Source organism: Botrytis byssoidea (assembly GCF_014898295.1).
Source record: "Botrytis byssoidea strain MUCL 94 chromosome Unknown BBYS_020, whole genome shotgun sequence".
Taxonomy (NCBI): Eukaryota; Fungi; Ascomycota; class Leotiomycetes; order Helotiales; family Sclerotiniaceae; genus Botrytis; species Botrytis byssoidea.
The window spans coordinates 347,378-365,929 of NW_024065861.1; the positions used below are offsets into that span (position 1 = coordinate 347,378).

The 18,552-nt window shown below is 38.3% G+C and overlaps 6 protein-coding genes across 6 annotated transcripts; 2 read left to right on the forward strand and 4 right to left on the reverse strand.

Annotated features, from left to right (window-relative positions):
• Positions 1-253: 253 nt before the first annotated feature.
• On the forward strand, positions 254-742 carry EAE97_009056 (uncharacterized protein; the record flags this gene model as incomplete). The annotated part of the gene is made up of 1 exon (XM_038879571.1): positions 254-742. One exon carries the CDS (start codon positions 254-256, stop codon positions 740-742), a length of 489 nt encoding a protein of 162 aa, XP_038729584.1.
• Positions 743-1,248: 506 nt separating this feature from the next.
• EAE97_009057 (uncharacterized protein) lies at positions 1,249-2,972 on the reverse strand (the record flags this gene model as incomplete). Its single annotated transcript, XM_038879572.1, has 4 exons — positions 1,249-1,538; positions 1,605-1,816; positions 1,870-2,567; positions 2,622-2,972. 4 exons carry the CDS (start codon positions 2,970-2,972, stop codon positions 1,249-1,251), a joined length of 1,551 nt encoding a protein of 516 aa, XP_038729585.1.
• A 4,532-nt stretch (positions 2,973-7,504) lies between these two features.
• On the reverse strand, positions 7,505-8,560 carry EAE97_009058 (uncharacterized protein). The gene is made up of 2 exons (XM_038879573.1): positions 8,226-8,560; positions 7,505-8,003 (listed from the first exon to the last, which is right to left on the reverse strand). Exons 1-2 carry the CDS (start codon positions 8,367-8,369, stop codon positions 7,893-7,895), a joined length of 255 nt encoding a protein of 84 aa, XP_038729586.1. The 5' UTR covers positions 8,370-8,560; the 3' UTR covers positions 7,505-7,892.
• Positions 8,561-9,161: 601 nt separating this feature from the next.
• On the reverse strand, positions 9,162-12,438 carry EAE97_009059 (uncharacterized protein). The gene is made up of 2 exons (XM_038879574.1): positions 11,464-12,438; positions 9,162-11,297 (listed from the first exon to the last, which is right to left on the reverse strand). The coding sequence occupies exons 1-2, from the start codon at positions 12,094-12,096 to the stop codon at positions 9,501-9,503; spliced, it is 2,430 nt and encodes an 809-aa protein (XP_038729587.1). The 5' UTR covers positions 12,097-12,438; the 3' UTR covers positions 9,162-9,500.
• A 1,041-nt stretch (positions 12,439-13,479) lies between these two features.
• On the reverse strand, positions 13,480-13,878 carry EAE97_009060 (uncharacterized protein; the record flags this gene model as incomplete). The annotated part of the gene is made up of 1 exon (XM_038879575.1): positions 13,480-13,878. One exon carries the CDS (start codon positions 13,876-13,878, stop codon positions 13,480-13,482), a length of 399 nt encoding a protein of 132 aa, XP_038729588.1.
• A 1,906-nt stretch (positions 13,879-15,784) lies between these two features.
• EAE97_009061 (uncharacterized protein) lies at positions 15,785-16,627 on the forward strand (the record flags this gene model as incomplete). Its single annotated transcript, XM_038879576.1, has 1 exon — positions 15,785-16,627. One exon carries the CDS (start codon positions 15,785-15,787, stop codon positions 16,625-16,627), a length of 843 nt encoding a protein of 280 aa, XP_038729589.1.
• Positions 16,628-18,552: the final 1,925 nt, after the last annotated feature.

Consider the following 18,552-nt stretch of genomic DNA (forward strand, 5'->3'; position numbering starts at 1 on the left):
GCGTAGATATATCTAGAACTTTTCTTATTAAACATTCTTCTCATTCTCCACACAATCCTCAAGATTCTATAATGCACTTCTCAACAATCTGAAACAACAACACAACAACACAACAACACAACATCTATTCATAATTTCATTGAGACAACACATACTCAACTCGTATAAAGACCCTCGATGAGTCCTCATTGTTTCCTATTGCATGCTTCTCAGCACTCTCTATCAAACATACATAAGTCAAAAATTAATCGCAATGCCAGTCACAAACCCAGTTCCAGTCTCGGGCTCAACCCAACCTCCCGCGACAACTTTGAAACCAACTTCAACATCGTCATTGACAGTCGTTGCTGTTCCAATACCAACAACAGACACGGAGACCTCAGTAGCTCAGCTGTCAACCACGATACCATTTGTACCTCGGCGATGGCGATCCCTAGATTCGACTACAGGTAATATCGACAATGGCCGTGATGTAGAGAAACAGAGATTAGAAAAGTTTGATGTTCTTCGCCGAGAGATCTATTACGTAGAGCAAGAATTAAAAGGCGCGGAGACAAGAATATTGAAGCTTCGAGATGAGCTATATGCGTTGCACGAATTAGATTGGAGTATTCAACGTATGGAAGATTTCTTGGGAAAATTAAAGGGGCGGAAGGGAAAAGAAGAGGACCAGGGAGAAGAGAATGGAGAGGAAGCTGAGGGTGGTGAATCTTTGCAAGGAGAAGGGGAAAGAGATGGTTGAATAGCTGGAAGGAGTGATGGGTAAGTAGATATATCTTCTGTAATAGGAAGATGAGATAGGAGTACAGTCAAAGAGTCTACTTGTGCTACATGCCATACCATCTTTTTCTCGATGATTGAAAGAAGAAATTTGTAATATTCACTCTTTTCCAAATAATGAAATTGGTCGTGCAATGAGATAGTCTTGATGATTGATTTGATTTGAAACAACGAATTCACGATGTCGATGATAGTACCTCCAAAATCTTCAAATTAGAATCATAAAACAGACTTTAGTCCGGACCACTGGAAGCACTGGGAATTTGTATGGAGCCAAAACTATTAGAAACCTCGAGTAGGTATTTCTATAGAAGTCTGAAAAAATATGAATAATATACAATGACTATAACCAGCACCATCTTGCACGTATGGACAGCCAAACCCATCACCATAGCTAATAATCTCCAAGCCCCCCTTCTGTATGTCACACTCCCATCATACAATCCAACGACCTCCTTGTCTATCATCTCAACCCCTCGAAGAAGGAAGTTTGAATCCACCCCAGTTCAAACGCGAAAATGCACCCAGAGGATCATATTTCTCCCTAATAGTGATCATCTTCTCCACATTCTCCGCTGGCATTGTAGAAAATGGATTTTGCCATCCTCCAGCATCACCCATATAGATGAAATCTGTTTCTTCACTCGATACATTGTTCTCAATTGCAAAGTTATGGATTTCTCCTATGACTTTTTGGATCCATGTTGTCATGCGGAGGTCATCTTGTGCTAAATCCCAACCGGTGCTCATTTGCCACCCTTTTTTGATGTTAGTATCTCTTCAGATTGAATAAGAAGTTTTAAAAATGAGGAGAAGTAACTTACAGATACCGGATTCAGTGTCATCTCTTCCCCACACATTGCCAATACCATTGGTCTTTGCAATCGTGTTGGCGCTTTTAGGATCAAGATTTGTGACCAAAGTTGGGTAGAAACCAACAACATCTTCAACATCCTCGACTGCGGCTTTCCACATTTGCCACATTTGATAGAGAACAGTTCCATTTGGCTTCATAAAATGAACAGCAAATTCGACCCTGAAGTCATACATTAGCAGTGATCATTTCATGGCAGATTGTGTGAACTTTACCGGAACATTTGAAGAGGGGAGTCGAGTTGTTTTGCAAAAGTAGCCATTGAAGAAACATTATTTATAGATTGCAATGCCGTAATTGCTGTAAAGTTTTCGAATCTAGATGGTGGGCTTTCGGTTCCAGCTTGAACACCTATGAGGGATGCTGACATAGCTCCTGTAGTAGCATTGTATGTAGTAGTGATAACTGCTCCAGCTGCAATCGAAGGATCGTTGTTTGCAGCTAAATCACAGGTCGCATGAAGGAAAGCTTCAATTCCACTTTCGTCGAATACCTGAATCGTAGTGCTGACGAGAGGGATATCGAATGTGTTGAGTGTGAATTTGGTAACGATACCGAAGTTATTGGCACCACCTTTTAATGCCCAGAAAAGATCGGGATTGCAATCTGCGGATGCTTTGACTTGAGTACCATTTCCAAGAACAACATCATAGTTCACAACGTTGTCCATTGCATATCCATACTTATTGTTGAAGTAATGAACGCCACCGATGAGAGTAAGACCAGGAACACCAATGGTTTTAAGACGACCACCAATGACAATACGACCATAAGGTTCGAGATAAGAATAGACATCGTACCATCTATTACCTGGACCAACATCCACGGTGGTATTATCGGCGGAAATCTGAAGGTCATTAAGGCCAGCAAGAGCTACCATTACACCAGCATTGATATTGTTGGCTCCAGGGAACTATAAGAACGTCAGCGGAAGATCGCTAACCTCAAATGTTTACTTAAAACTTACATTCATATGACCTCCACCACGAACAGCAAATTGAGCGTCACAAGTACTGATGATTCCTACTCCTGCTGCCACTTGATCGGCATTTATAGGGCTGAAGATACAAGCCGGATCTGCATTAGTTCTGATATCCCATGCCTCAAGATTGTAGTAAGTATAGTTTGAGGTATTTGGGAAGTATAGATACTCGGGATAACTGGTTGAGAGTTGAGAGCATGCACACGCTGAAGCTTCCGAATAGGTAAAAGTTCCATAATCAGTCGTTACAGTTGTACCAGCAAGGAGGGTTGAAACATTAGAAGCTGCGTAAACAGCTCCTGCGAAAGTAGATCCTGCAAGTAGCAAGGAAAACATGATGAAGATGGAGAAACTCGGTTGAAGAAAGTGATAGACTGAAAGATAAAATTGTGTGCTGGTGTGATGAATGAGGGAGCCGATTAGAAGTTTCTTATATATTTCCTTCTGAGAGCATGCACATTACTTTCCATTACGAGTTTTCTGTCTAATAATACCCAGGGCCACCTTCCAAGACCAGAAATGATGGCTATGTACTAGACTGACAGGATGTTCTACTCAGATCTTTTACTCAAATTGCTTTCGCATCCCCTCGCATCCTCGCATTCTCATATTGAGGCGCATTACGTTCAAGTTAGCAAATAATAAAATAACGAACCATCAATCCAAATTGATGAATAGAATACAGAGAACAACCCCCAGAAAATGGATCATAATTGACCAGTTGATATGCATCGTATTCGGACTGACGCATAGAAGATCACTAGTCAGGAGAATATCGGAGGATTCGCACCTTTGGATATGGTCCGAGCTGACCGTCCTTTGACGTCGACGTCTGATCATTTAAAGATATATCTGGGGATGACTACCATCTTGCCACCTTAAAGTTTCGATGTTGAATGTGTCAGTTTGATTATAAATTTAGAAGCAATTTTGATGTAACGTGGAAGATTCAATGATAATGCCACAAGGAAATAGTCAGTCAGACAAGAGTCAGATTATGCATAGTCTACCAAGTAGTGTTGTACTTTTGATAGAACTATCACATCAAGGATAAAATAAAAACAAGTCATCAAGTATGGTTCAATAAAACTCTATAGTCCTATTAGTTGTGGCATTTTTCGATATAGTACTAAGTCATTAGTTTATATCCGCTTGAGAAGTATACTTCCATTCGCTTCAATCCAGACGACACCCCATCAATACCTGTTCTTCTTTTGATGTTCTTTTGATGTTCTTTAGGACATAGAAAGATCACTATGACCTGATACCATGTAAATACAATTGATATGATCGTCGTATGACAACCCTATTACCGGGTAGTGGACAAATAATCTGCAATTAGATCATCGTGTCATGAAAACTCAATGCTCAGTCTACCGAAATACCAAGGTCTCGGTATCGAGCGGAATAAACCCAGAGAGGTACAATAAGGGATGGCTCAGTGAGTGGATACACATGCAAATGTACAAGGTAGTTAGTAGGTATGCTCAGATTTACTTCTTCACCCCTATCACTGTCGTGGCTTTAAACTTCAGGTTATCCGATCTTTCGGATAAGGCTGAGATGGGAAATCTCGACCATCAAGGTTCACCAGTGGGTGCACGGACTCACGGGATAGTCTGTATAGCTTCAAAAAACCCAAAATAAGATAACATTATAATTAAATAACTAATGACTATTATAATTTTGATTATATATAGCTTTCATTTGTATTAATCATAATTCTATATTTACCAAATAATTCTATATATCTTTTTTGAATTTCCTTTTATATAATTTTATTTTATTTGTTTTATATAACCTTCTTTAATTTATTCAATATTTTTTATTTTTTTTTTGAATTTATTATTTTAATATATTCCAAATATCCTTTATTAGATTTAAATCAAATGAATTAAAAAGATAAAATAGATTTTCAATATTATATATATTTCTAAATTTTTATACAAAATTATATTTAATAAAATTATAAAAATTATTACTATCCTTTATTAAAAATTATTTATATATAAAATCTTTTACTTATAACGTGTTTTATTAGTGTGCGGGTCATATCAGTATGCGGGTTATTTCGAAAACCATCTAAATCAAGTTTTCTAAAATATTAATATTTTAATAACTAATCATTATTTTTTTGAACAAAAGATCTTAAAAAAAAAATTAAAATCTAGGTTTTCTATTGATCTAGTTTTTATAAAATAATTTCATTGTTTTCTAAAAGAAAAAGGAAATTGTTACGATTTTCATTACAAAAAAACTATTTTTATAATAACAACTTTATAAACTCGAATTTCTTAAAATTAATTAGATTTTTAAATTCTTTATATATTTAAATATTTTGTATCAAATTTTCAGAAAATTATATCTATAAATAAAGAAAGTGTATGGTTATGTATAGACGAGTTTTATATGTAAAATAAGTGATCTGCGTACTGATATGATCTGCACACTGATAAAACACGTTAATCTTTCAATTGCTTTTATATAAATTAAAAATAATTATTTAATATAATATTCCTAAATTATAATATTATTCTAAAACTTAATATTCTTAAAATATAACTTTTTAGTTTTTTATATACAAATACACTCCTTATAAGAATTATAATTTTCAATTTTGAAATATATTCTAAATTTAGATTTAGATTTAGATTTATCTATATAACGTGTTTTATCACCGAGTGGATCATATCACCGAATGGATCACTCAATTTACATACAAAATTCGTCTGTGTGTAACCGTGCACTTTATTTATTTATTAATAGAATTTTTTAAAAATTTAATATATAAAATCTGATTAAAAGCTTATTATGAAAATCTAATTTTTTTTCGAATATTCAAGTTAGTATAAGAATTATTATAGAAATAGTTTTTTCGTAACGAAAATCGTGATATTTTCGAATTTTTATCGAATTTAATAAAGAAATTTATATAAAAACTAAATTTCTAAAAAGCTAAATTATTATTATTATTTTAAATCTTTCAATTTTTAGAAATAATAATTAATTATTAAAATAAGAATATTTAAAAATAGTTAATTTTGATGTATTTTCAAATAATCCATTCTATGATATAATCTACTCGGTGATAAAACACGTTATTTCTCCTTATTATAATAGAATTCAAAATTTTCAGTTTTTTTCTTAAAAACAATTTATATTTTATAATAGATTTTATTATTTTTTAATAAGAAATATTTTATTATATTTTTTAATTTATATTAAATTCTAATTTCTTTTAGAATTTTTTTTTTTTTATAGAAATAGGATTCATATATATTTCATTTATATATATAACATATTTCCAAAATCCTTTTATAATATTATATTTATATATATTATTAAATATAATATGTTTCCTATATTATTGACTATTAATATATTTTTCTAAATAAATAGTTTTATAATATTAATTTTGATTTATAAATTTCTTTAAATTTTTCTATAAAAAGTATTATTTAATTCTTAATTTGAAATATTCAATTATTATTTTATAAGATTTGGTTTATAATTTATTTCAAAAGGATAAAACAAATATTTTATAAGTAATCTTATTAATTGATATAAATTCCTCTAGATTCTTTAAGAGTTTATAAATTTGCTTATAAATTTGTTTTTTTAATATATCCTTTTTTAAAAATTATTAATAATTTATAGAATTTGATATATTTAATTGGATAGAAATGGAGTATATATTTTCTTTTATATAGTATTAATTAAATTTATTGAAAAAGTATGATTTTTTTAATAAATTATATTTTTTATATAATTTTTTATTAATAAGAGTAGTTTTATATTTAATTGATTATATATTAAATGGCATTTTGAAGTTGAATTGATTATATATATTTTGAATTATTTATTTCGAGGTTATTTTCAAAAAACGCGTGTTTCGTGAGTTCGTGCACTTATTGGTGGTTAGATGAAAGATTTGTTCGATAGTATAAAGGGATGGACAACTTCTCGCTCCAACACAACCGAAAATCTATACAACAGACATATTAGTACGGGCAATGCCTGGTGTGCTCAAAACCTAGATCAAATGAATGCAACACTCTATTGCTCTCCTTTTATCAGCTATTTAACCGTTTTGTCTATTACCACAATACAATACATTATTTCAGTACTTGAGAATTTCCGCTCTATGATAGTAACTCAAGATTTGGTGTATACAATTATACAACTCCATCTACAGCCAAGATTTTATTCTGAACCCCTAAAAGCTTGAAGTCTTAAAATCATACGTGTTAATCTTCCAAATTCTTTTCTACCCAGGGGTATCCAAGAGTCCGAACTGCAGCTCGACAACCGAAAGCTTTCATCGTTTGGATCTATTCAAATCATTCATTCTCATAATTTGAGATACCCGAATAAAATCACCTCGTACATTACATTTTTTCAATCTTTGAATCCATTCCGGAAGGTCAGGAATTCTGTTTGTAACTCCAAGAGTCTCTATCTAGGTGCTTGTGTGAACATAGTCCAGACAATCAGGAACTCTCACCATTCTCATATCCAACCCTCAAGCCTCGAATCTCCGAGTAGCTCTCACGATGTAATCATCTGATCGTACGCCTCATCTTTATCCAACCCCCAATTCCCAACGTGAAAATCAACAAGTGTCAAAGCATTATAATGTTGTAATTCACACAGGACCAGGCAACATAGCCAATATCGCACAATCACAAAGTCATCATGAGCAAATTTGAAGAAGAAACCATCGCAGAAATAAACGAATCATGGAAGAAGACAATCCGAGCACTCACTCACCCCAGATACCTTTCATTCCAACCCCCTATATTCAAGCGAACAAAACATATATATAAGTTACTCGCTCGATAAACAATCACACCACATCCTCGTCACCATCTCAAAAGTATTAATCATTAATCATCAATCACAAATCATCAATCATCATTATTCAAACAAACAACAAAAAACCCATTACATCTCAATGCCAATCTCCATAACCATCATCAACACCATCACCATCGCGTTCCCAGAACACCAATATAGATATTCTCCGAATACAATCTTGAGCTTAAACCAAATCCCAAATCTCAAATCCCAATCGATCATCAGAAATTCCTCAGTATCAAAAGTCTCACTGCACAAATATATCAATCTCCATATCACATATCACACATCACACCACAACAATCTCGCTTTATATCGCCCCCTCCCTCAAGATCAAAATCAAATCATCTTTCCTCCTTCCCGTCTCCATCCCCTCTTCATCCCCTTCCCCCAGAAAACTCAAGGAATAGGCGCCACAAGCAACCCCGCACACTTCGCGCTACAAACCCCAAACGCCGTATTGCACGCCACGATGGTCGCCGGGGCCGTCGCTCCCAGCGTCGCGCCCCACTATATGTATTTTCTCCCATTAGCATGTGTGTGTATATCTGTTCTATATTTGAGTTATAACTGAGTTACATCTGCATCTCCATCTGTGTATATCTTCCCAACCTTGGATAAAAAATAATGATAATAAAAAAGATACAAAAAAAGAAAAGGAAAAGAAAAGAAGAGAAGAGGAAAAGCAATAAGATGAAAAAAAAACCCCCCCCGAAAAAAAGAACCTCATACCGTTGCACCCCCCGCCCCATAACAAGCCATCACTACGGCCGCACACCCACTCTGACAAACACCATACGCGACCGGTCCTGCTGTTGCGATGCCCGCAAGGACTGCGACTGTGATGAGAAAGGTGGATGATGGCGATGGATTCATATTTCAAGGTATTCTTATTTCGTTTTCGTTTTTGTTTTCGTTTTCGTTCTTGTTCTTGTTCTGGGTATTGAGTTGAGATGATATATTCGGAAGGATAATTTGTATGGAAGGATGATAAGAACAAAAACAATCGCAATAAACTAATCAAATTCAAAATCAATAGAACAAACCACTACTCACCAATACAGCACTTTATATACATCCCCCCCCCTCTTCCTCGTACGCCTTACCCCTCTTTTACTTCCATCTCCATCTCCATTTCCATTTCCACTTTTACTCTCACGCCTCACCTCGCCACACCTAGTTAACCTTGGAACCTTCTTCTTGACCTCCTCACACCATCTATCATCCAATCACTAATCACCGATCACCATCCCATCTCATTCCATCCCATTCCATCCCATTCCATCCCATTCCATCCCATTCTCTCATTTTCCATCCCCATCCCCATCCCCATCCCCCAGAAACCACCAGAACATCTATCTAATATCCGAGGTTGCACAACATCGCAGATCGCAAATCATATATCGCAAAAGCGCACACACACGTATACATGCATTTGCATACCTATCTATGTATATGTACGAGGCTACCCGACCTACATAACACTTCACAGCACTCCGTACAAAAACCACCAACCACCACCCTCCAATATCCCAAGCCACGTGTGATAATCCGAGTGAATGAATGAATGAGTGACCAACCGATCGACCGATTGACTGACTGTGAAATAGTTAGACAGTATGAGAGATATCTATCGATCACGAATTTTCGTCAATATAATATCAAGACTGGAACAATATATATATTTATACGCTATGCAGTGTTGGGCATCTGCAGCATTATGACGATGCGAAGTGAAAAATTGATAGGTAACGAAAATGCTGTGCTCTATCTCGATTTGTCCATCATATGTATATCATTCCACCCGCGATCCTATAACGCCATAAGCCAAGCCAAGCCAAGCCAAGCTAAGCCAAGCTGAGCTGAGCTGAGACGAGAGAAAAAGAAGAACAAAAGATAATAATCGCTAATAAGGAAACTTATCCAAAGTTCACGAGAACACCTACTCATCATCTAACCTATCCCATATCCCTATCCCCATCCCTACCCACCTTATCAACAACAAAATCAACTCAACTCCCACGCCGCAACCCCTGCAAATTCCATCGCACAGTTCCCCTTCTTCCCCTCATAGTCTCTCTTCGTCATTCCCCTAGCATCCTCTCCATCAACAACCGTAACCGCATACAAACTAATCGTCTGACCTCTCACACCCAATTCCTTAACTCCCACATCTACCCACCACCAAAACCCATCAAAATCAAACGGCACCATATCATCATTTCTTCCATCGACTCCTCCTATCTTCAAAACTAGACAATAAGGTTTACCAAGACCATTTCTTTCAAAGTCGAAATGTTCACAGACTTTTGAGAATTGAAATCGCATCATTCCGTTGGATGTGGATGTGGATGAGGATGGGATGTATTTTTGAGGTGGTGTAATTGAAGTTTGTGAGATACCATGATCTTCTACAGAACCGAAAATCTGTAATGGTTCACCACCAATGTTTCCAATAAAGTATTCTTCCCACGTCAAAACTCTTCTATCTTTTCTGAAGAAATGTGACTTATTGGCTGGAAAATGTTTCAAGCCAAATTCTTCATTCGACATGGTGAAGTAGGAAGAGATCAAATTTTTGTTGTACATTTGATTATCTCCTAATTGTCCGGAACCCCAACAAGCGTCAATTAGCTTCCATTCCCCTCCATCGATACGTACTGCATTCCAAGCATGACCGCCAGGATTAGGTGGTGGACAAGATTCTCCTGGTCTAAGCGGCGTATAACCAAATCCTTTTCCGTGACCAGTTACCATGATAGCTTCGAGTCCTGCTTTAAGTGCAATAGCTGTGAAGAGACCAGCATATCCACCACAGACAGCTAATCCAGTTTTGATAGTATCGGCAGGTGTAACATTTTTGACTCGGTTCCCGAAAAAAGCACCAGTATCATAAGCGATGTTATGATGAAGCCAAACGAAGATAGCACGAGCTTTATCAGTGGGCGAGCTGAAAGGACGACAAAGAACATCAGCAAGATATCCTGTATTATCAGGGGATCTTGGAAGGAATTCCCGTGAATATTTTGACGCAATTTGATCCGGACCAGAAAAGTCTCGACACAAAAGACAGCCCTGTGATGAAGGAGATAATGTAGTTGGAGCAGCACTTACAGCTTTTACTTGAGCCGATGTTGGCTTGGATCGAAGGTTAACAGGTGGTGGTACTCCTCCCCCAGGTTTTGGTGCATCAGATGGCGAGATTCCCGTCTTCTCAGTCAAGAACTTTGTCATAGCGTCCGTTTTTCTCATATATTGATACTTTTCCGGATTATCTCCATTTCCGTCAAAGAACATGATGGTCGGATACCCTTCAATACCATATCTTGCCAAGAATGATTTATGTGCATCAACATCAACTTTTGCAATCACAATTCTGTCGGAAGCAAATGCAAAATTCTCGGCAAGCTGTTTATAATGTGGATCCAATTCGACACAATACTTGCAATATGGAGCATAAAAGTCCACAAGAGCAAATTTTCCAGAGAGAATAATACGATCAAAATTGTTAGCATTCAATTCTTGAACAGCGGGACCAGGAGGCCTATTATATGTAGGTGTTGGTCCTGGTGATGGGTTTGGTGTTTCGGTAGATTTGTTACCAAATCCCAGTGATAGAACAGAACGAGTTTGAGATGGAGGTGGTAATCTTCGCGGTGGTGGAGAGACTGAATTCTCATCTTCTACGTTTGCAATGGGTCTAGGAGGCATTTTAGGTGGGCCATTTGATCTTGATGGCAATTTGGGTGGCAATTCACGTTCAACGACTGGAGGTTGTTTGAGAATAACTGGAGCTGACTTGGTCTGTTTTTAAAAGTGTTAAATTTGTAATTATAAAGAGGTTGAGAACTAGGAGAAAAGTTGAGATGAATATGCCTGGAATTCTACGTCCACCCTGAAATAGAACAAACTTTGATGATGAGATCGCCCGCCCAAAACCAAGACTAGAAATAGTACTAGAAATACTTACAGAAACGAGAGGGAATTTAGCCTTCTGCTCTAACCTTGCCTTCTCTTGTAATTCCCTTCTTGAAGGTGGCAGGGGTGGAAGTTTTGCCATATCCAATGGAGGAGGTAGCATCCTTCCATCTTTTGATCCTACAGATGTTATTGAAGATGCAGGTCTGCCATAACTATTCAATGACATGGCCGAGACCGTAGACATTTGTGAAATGGTCGAATCCCCCGAATCTCTCCTTGCCAATTGTGTAGAAGTAGATGCTCGTCTTGGTGGCAGATTTGGAGTTGAGGCTTTTCTCGTGGGTAATGGAGGAGGTGCATTTCGAGCTGGAAGAGCAGGACTTTTGGAATTATTAACTGGGGCATTGCCATTGACTGGATCCGATTTGGCTTTTGTGCCAAGTGGTTCATTGAAAGGTTTCTGGCTAACAGAAGAACCATATGCGACAATTGGGGGATTGTTGGCAGTCTTTGGTCTTGTAGGAAGAGGAGGTCTATCGGAACTTGGAATAGGAGGTGGTGGAGGCCGTTTGGCTACTATCAAAGTATTATTCGGAGGGGCAGAGTCCCCCGCTTGTTGTTGCTTCAATGCAGCAATACGTTGCGCGAGGGTGGTAAACTGTGGTTCTTCAACATCGGCCATGATGTGCGATACAATTGTAGTGACTTTTCAGACCTTGGGTAAACGCGAGATTGTATGTAGTAGCCAAGAAAACAGAAGGAATACTTGTTGAAGGTTGGGGCCAGTATATTGCCGAAATGATTCACTTGATGTATGCTGGGTGTCACAACGAATTCGAAGCGCGAGAACGACAGTGAGATGGATATTGGATATTAAAAGTCTGGGGGAAAACGAAAGACTTATGATATAAACATTAGGACGAAGTTTTCGAAATCAGGATTTAACTATTATCGAAGGATTCATGACAACTGATGTAATGTAAAGAATGGAAATGAAATACCTCAGCACAAGGCTGTGGTGCGGCACAGTTAAGTAATTATGTATGTGATAATGGAAGATCTTCAAACTGAGCTGTTTAAAGTGGTCGACGAAATTTTTGATTGGGTAAAGCAAGCTAAGGCAGACTTGGCAGGGACCAGAAGTGGAATTCTGAGAAGTCCCATCTCTCCATATCTCCGCAGAAAATTGGATTATAATATATTTATAGATTTATAAGGTTTTGCTTACTTGCTTTTGGATGATATATAAGGAAATACGAGTAGCCATCTAAATATTGTATTAGAATGTTTTAATTGGTTTTACCAAATTCAATAGTGTCCCAATTTATGAGATTGATTTAGCTACAGAATCATCGGATTAGATGGTAGTATTTATCTATCTAGACAGGTATGTATGTATGTGTGTATATGTGTATGTATAGAAAAGTTACTCTCCATACAAATTGATACAATAGAAGTCATATACGCTACATTCGTTACATTCGAGCGTAGCGAGCTATGGGGGTTTGGGGACTTGCCCCCATAATAGTAACATAATTCTTCATTCAATCGAAAGTTAATTACAATTATATTCATGAAGAGAATGACGCTCCGCTGGCCCTCCGGGAGCCACTGCCGTGGGGGCAGAATATCAGGGGATGGAAATACCTTCTACTAAGAATTTTGGTAAAGTGTTTGATTAAGAAAGATATAAAATTGAGAACCTATGTCCTTCGATACCCAGACAGACTATAGCCACCCATAACTCCTTTGCATTTGATAAATAGCCTCATCCATACACCTGAATCCCTTGTACCCATTGCATACAGTATGCTTCCAAGACAGGTCCAGCCAGCCCAATACGCCGATTATGTAGTTGTACAGAACTCCGATCCGATTTTCGAATAATGAATGTTAAATATGCCTGCCTGGTCCTCGAGATACTCCCAATCGTGTAGTTCGACTTCATTTCCATTGTCGAATCCGTGCTGCAGTATGCCTGCCCTCTCAATCCATCTACAGCCAAACGTGAACAACCCAACCGTCCTACTCAATCCCCTTCCCATTCTCTCCATACAAACATCCCCTAAAACAATAAATCCAAACAACAACAACAAGCCATAGCTCCTAGACAAGCCCCCAAAAAGCCATCGGTAGATGAACCTCTCTGCTGTTGACCATATCCCTGTTGATATCCATAAGGTTGTTGTTGGTATCCATATGGAGGTTGTTGCTGATATCCCATCTGTGGACCTGGCGCATAGTATCCTCCTTGTGGTGGGTATCCTTGTTGAGGGTATTGTTGGCCTTGTTGCTGGTATGGTTGTTGATAAGGCTGTTGATATGGCTGCTGTTGATATTGAGGTTGAGGCGAGGGAGAGGGATGCATATATGCTGCTTGAGGGGGGATGGGTGCGGAGTTTTGAGTAGGACCATCCGAACCATATGCTGGAGGTGGAGGACCTTCTTCGTATTTCTTCGACATGTTTTATTGAGTTTTTGTAGATTGAATGCGACGTTGATGTTGGTATGGTAATTCTCGGAGACGGTCGGATGGTGATGTGAAGTCTTCTTGTAGATAGAATGGGAAGTCTCTGTATTATTAAGACAGATCTGTTAGATGGTGGCGCTTGGTACGATCTAATAATTCCAGATCAACGTCATACAAGATGGCTAAGTTAATTAACTAAGCTCCGAAGTATGTTTGAATTCGTATTCAACGGATGTGGATATGGTTCGGCCGACGAAACTGTAGGTATGAATCCTGTACTTGATGACAAGAACGTTGATTGAAAGAAAAAGGAGATGACAACGAAGTTATTGAGGCTGTAGAGATTACCTTGGAGATTTGGGTATTAAATGGGGATGAAAATGAGAAAGAAACAAAGAAAAGAAAAGAAAAGAAATGAAATGAAAAGAAAAGAAATGCTTGGTATTCGGAATTTCTGGGCTTTTCATATTTTGATAAGATAATACATTTACTGTCGCAAACTTGGCCTTTGATAGTGGCTTAGCACAAGATCATAATACCAACCGACGATCCTCGTACCAGCGATTCATTCGAGTACATCTCATGAGAGACGACACACACGCTTCATCATTCAGCTGGAGAAGAATGTGATGCCATTATCGAAGATAGGAAGATGGATGCTTGTTGAAAAGTTCAATGTAAAATGTCAAGAGAAGGGACGTGATGATGATCTTGTTAGCATTTGTTATGCCTTATTCTCATTCGTCCATAGCCATGGCCATGGTATTTTTATTATTTGGTGGAGCCCATACACATTACGTCGGCGGTAGAGATAAAGAGGAAAGATTTTCGAACTTTCTCTCCACAGTGGAGGGGCAACTGCAAGGTGAATCAATCTTGGTGCACAGAGTATTATGGATGGATGTACAGAGACTCAGAGAATACCTAGCTAGCTATCGAGGCTATCCATGGATGTATCTTCACATCTTCACATCTTCACATCTTCACACCTTCACATCTTCACATGCACAAGCGCCCTCAACCCTCGACCCCTCGATATGAGAGAATCCCATCCCATGCCAGCCTCTTTCTTTTTCCCATGTCAACAAAATTCAATTTTCATCCCACCAAAGATACCCGTGGACCTCCCTAATCAAGCGCGATATCATGAAAAGACTACCAGCCATCTTGATTATCAACCACTCACAGATCATGAAAAGTACCAGAAAAGCGGAAAAGTCTGCCTCGTACCTGTTTCCCCAGAGAGTTCTTGCTCATATTGTTCTAGATCGCGCAAGCCAAAGGTATAGAACTACGCGCATGCGATGAGAACTACTAGGTAGGTACAGAAAACGGATGCATGAGCGTTCGTTGATAGGTACCAGTATGCTCGGTATGTATGATATGTATGGGATAGTTTGAAGGAATCCTCGGAATGGGATAAAATCTACTTTTAGCTCATACTTTCACATCCAACTCCTTTCCAACTTTCTCTATATTCTTTCCTCTCTCTCTCTCCCTCCCTCCCTCCCTATCTTCTCTCCCTTTTTCTTCCCTTGACATAATATATCTTCAATTGGGACATCTCCAGTCAATCATTCCTCGTTCTTCGTTCCTCGTTCATCCATTCGTTATTCTTGTATTCACCCATCCACCCACTCCATAATTCCATCTTCAAGAATCAGCTTATCAAATTCAAGCATCACCCCTCCACTTGAATTGAATTTATCGTATCGTATCACCCCGTCAAGCTTAGACCAGCATCTATAAACAGCACAGCTCAGTCGTAAACATTCAATCAGGGTCTCAACACGCAAGCACATGAAAACACATCACACTTCTGGCGCATAGTTTGGGAATAAATTCAAGAAGCCTCTTCTACGCCTCGAGCGTCATATCGCTCGCAGGTTCATCATCAAACATGGCACCTATTCCATTTTCTCGATCCTCGGGAGTTTCACCATTCTCAAGGGATGTTGCGCATTCGGCTTCGTTAACCTCGAGGACGACGACAATTTTACAGCCAATCTCTACAATTTTCCACGGAAGAAATGTTCAATCATCTTCTCCTTCAGAATTGGCAAAACTCTTGACTCGCCTAATCTCGCGACAAACGGCGAGTAGTAACCCAAGTATAATTCCTACGACATACGGACAACAAAACAATTCTCCTTCGCCTGGCACAATCGTTGGCATAGTTTTGGGTTCGGTGGCAGGCTTTCTACTACTTCTCTGGCTCTTATATACATGTTGCACATTGGGACGTCGTCGATCTGCGCAATCTACAGTTACCGAAGATGTAACGTTCACTGAGAATGTCAGGCGGAGATCACATAATTCGCACCGGAGTTCGAGACCGCATAGTCGAAGAGTGAGCACAACTGAGAAAGTGGAGATTAGGCGTCAACGCAGTCGAAGCCCAGCTCCGGTCAGAATGGTGAGAGAGGAAGTGCGACAAGAAACGAGGAGGCCTCCTCCACCTGTAGAGAGAGTAATTGTTGAAGAGAGGAGAGAAGTGAGAAGGAGTAGGGAGAGAAGTCCTAGTTCAAGCGGTGGGGGTAGTGATGAAGTCGTGGTCATTGAAGAACACGACCCACCGAGGAGGTCGAAGAGTAAGAGGGAGAGGAGGGAGCGTGGGGAGCGTGGGGAGCGTGGAGAGCGTGGAGAGCGGGCGGAGCGAGATAGTGGATTCAGAACTGTAGACCCATTGAGCTTTGGGGGTGTCGTTGGTGGAGAAGGACGAAGAGGTGAAAGGAGAAGATGATACCCAAAGTTGTGAGAGAAACACTGGAGTTGCAATTGGAGATTGAGATTGGAGGTTTGGAGTAATGGCGGGGATATCTAGGGAGATGGAGAAATCTCCTGGCATTAATATAATTACAGAGCGCAAACCTTTCGACTACTTTTTTTCGACAATCCTACGCATAGAGGACCTCATTGTATTTTGAACCGCAAATTATGATTATTGCGCGGCGGTGGCTATTTGAATTCCTATTCCTTTTCCTTGTACGAATTTTTGCGGGTGGATGAACTTCCTTACACGGTGCTGACTGGCTGGCTGACTGGCTGGATATGGATGGCATGAAACGATCACATATATGGGAAATGATCATGATCATGATCATAATGCATGAAGGAAAACTGTATGTAGTATGTAGTATGAACGACGAGATCTTATTCAATAAATTTTCACATCTCCCAGATGAAGCATCGAGAAAAGCTAGGTACCTATCCATGAATGTATTCATTCGTGTTCCTCTTAACTTCTGTAGGGTACCTAGGTACTTGAAGAACATAAACAAATAAATAAATAAATAAATAAATAAATAGCCGTGATCCGTTGGTAATTTCCTGTGCTAGGTACGAATAGCCCTAAGTAGGTATATAATGCTACGCCCACGCCTTTCCCTCATTTTGTTTGTAGAGGATGAGAGGATTGGTTTTTGTTGGTGAGTTAATTTGATTTAGAGTTTGTAGGCGAGGGGGGTAAGGAAGGGTAAGGAAGCTTGTAAGTATGTACGAAGTATGTAAGTGTAAGTAGCTAATAAGTAGCTAAGTAGCTGAGTAAGTGATCGCCAAGGACCGCGGCGGGAAAAGTTTGTTATGCTATGCTATGCTATACTACTCATGTAACTAGAAAATATGCACCTTCTGTTTTAATAGGGTTAAATGAGTAAAAGGGAATTTTGTAGTATTTAAAAGAGGTGTAATAGTATAAATCATTGGAATTTGTATCAAAAGTACAGTATACTAGGGCTTTAACACAAATAGGTTATTTGATTGATTGATTTTGTAAAATTGATGTTGGTATACGACTAATGGAAGTGAAAAAAAAAAGAATGGATTTTATTGGTTTATCGTATAATGGCTGATATACTTGCTAGTGTATCGAGGGTTGGAGTTGCATATTTTTGGGTAGGATACCGACTCAGAGTATGCTGAGGATCTAGGTAGGTATTTTCCGTACGGTGTGGTAATCGGCCTGAGCAGCTTGCTTTGCTCTTCTGCAGATATACCGGTGCAGATTCTAGGATGGAATGGGGATGGGGAGGGGGAAGTGCGATGTCGGCGTGCTGGAGAGTTGGAGTTGGTTGCAATTGGCTTGGTGGTGATGGGATGGGATCACCATGTGATTTGCTGGATGGATGGGTGGGTGGTATGTGTGTATGTGGTGAGAATAAGTATCGATATTGTACGAGTATGGGGTAGTGGATACTCGTAGGTAACCTTAGATGATTGCTTATTAGTTCTTCATGCTTTCAATCATATCATTCGATGAGTGAATGAATGAATGAATGAATGAATGAATTGATTCCCTGGGTTTGGAACTTATGATATGAATTCAGATATTGGGAATCATTAGAGAATAAACATTTCATGTAATATTTCTGAGAAGCAGTTTGTAATTCTTAAAGATATCTATTATAAATAACTAGATAGTCAAAATCGGCCTCTTTTTCTCTCTACGAATAGGAGAATGTTCAAATGTTCACCTACCTGCGTACTTTCTACACCTAATGTTCCGTAAAATTATTCTATAAATCTACAAATCTAAAAATGTTATTTTTTTTAATAGATATTATAAATGATATAAAGTTAGTAGTTCTTTTCATGTTTTTAAATTCATATGATTTATTTGTAATTAACTACAAATACGATAGACTTCTTACGAATATAGGCTGTAAAGAA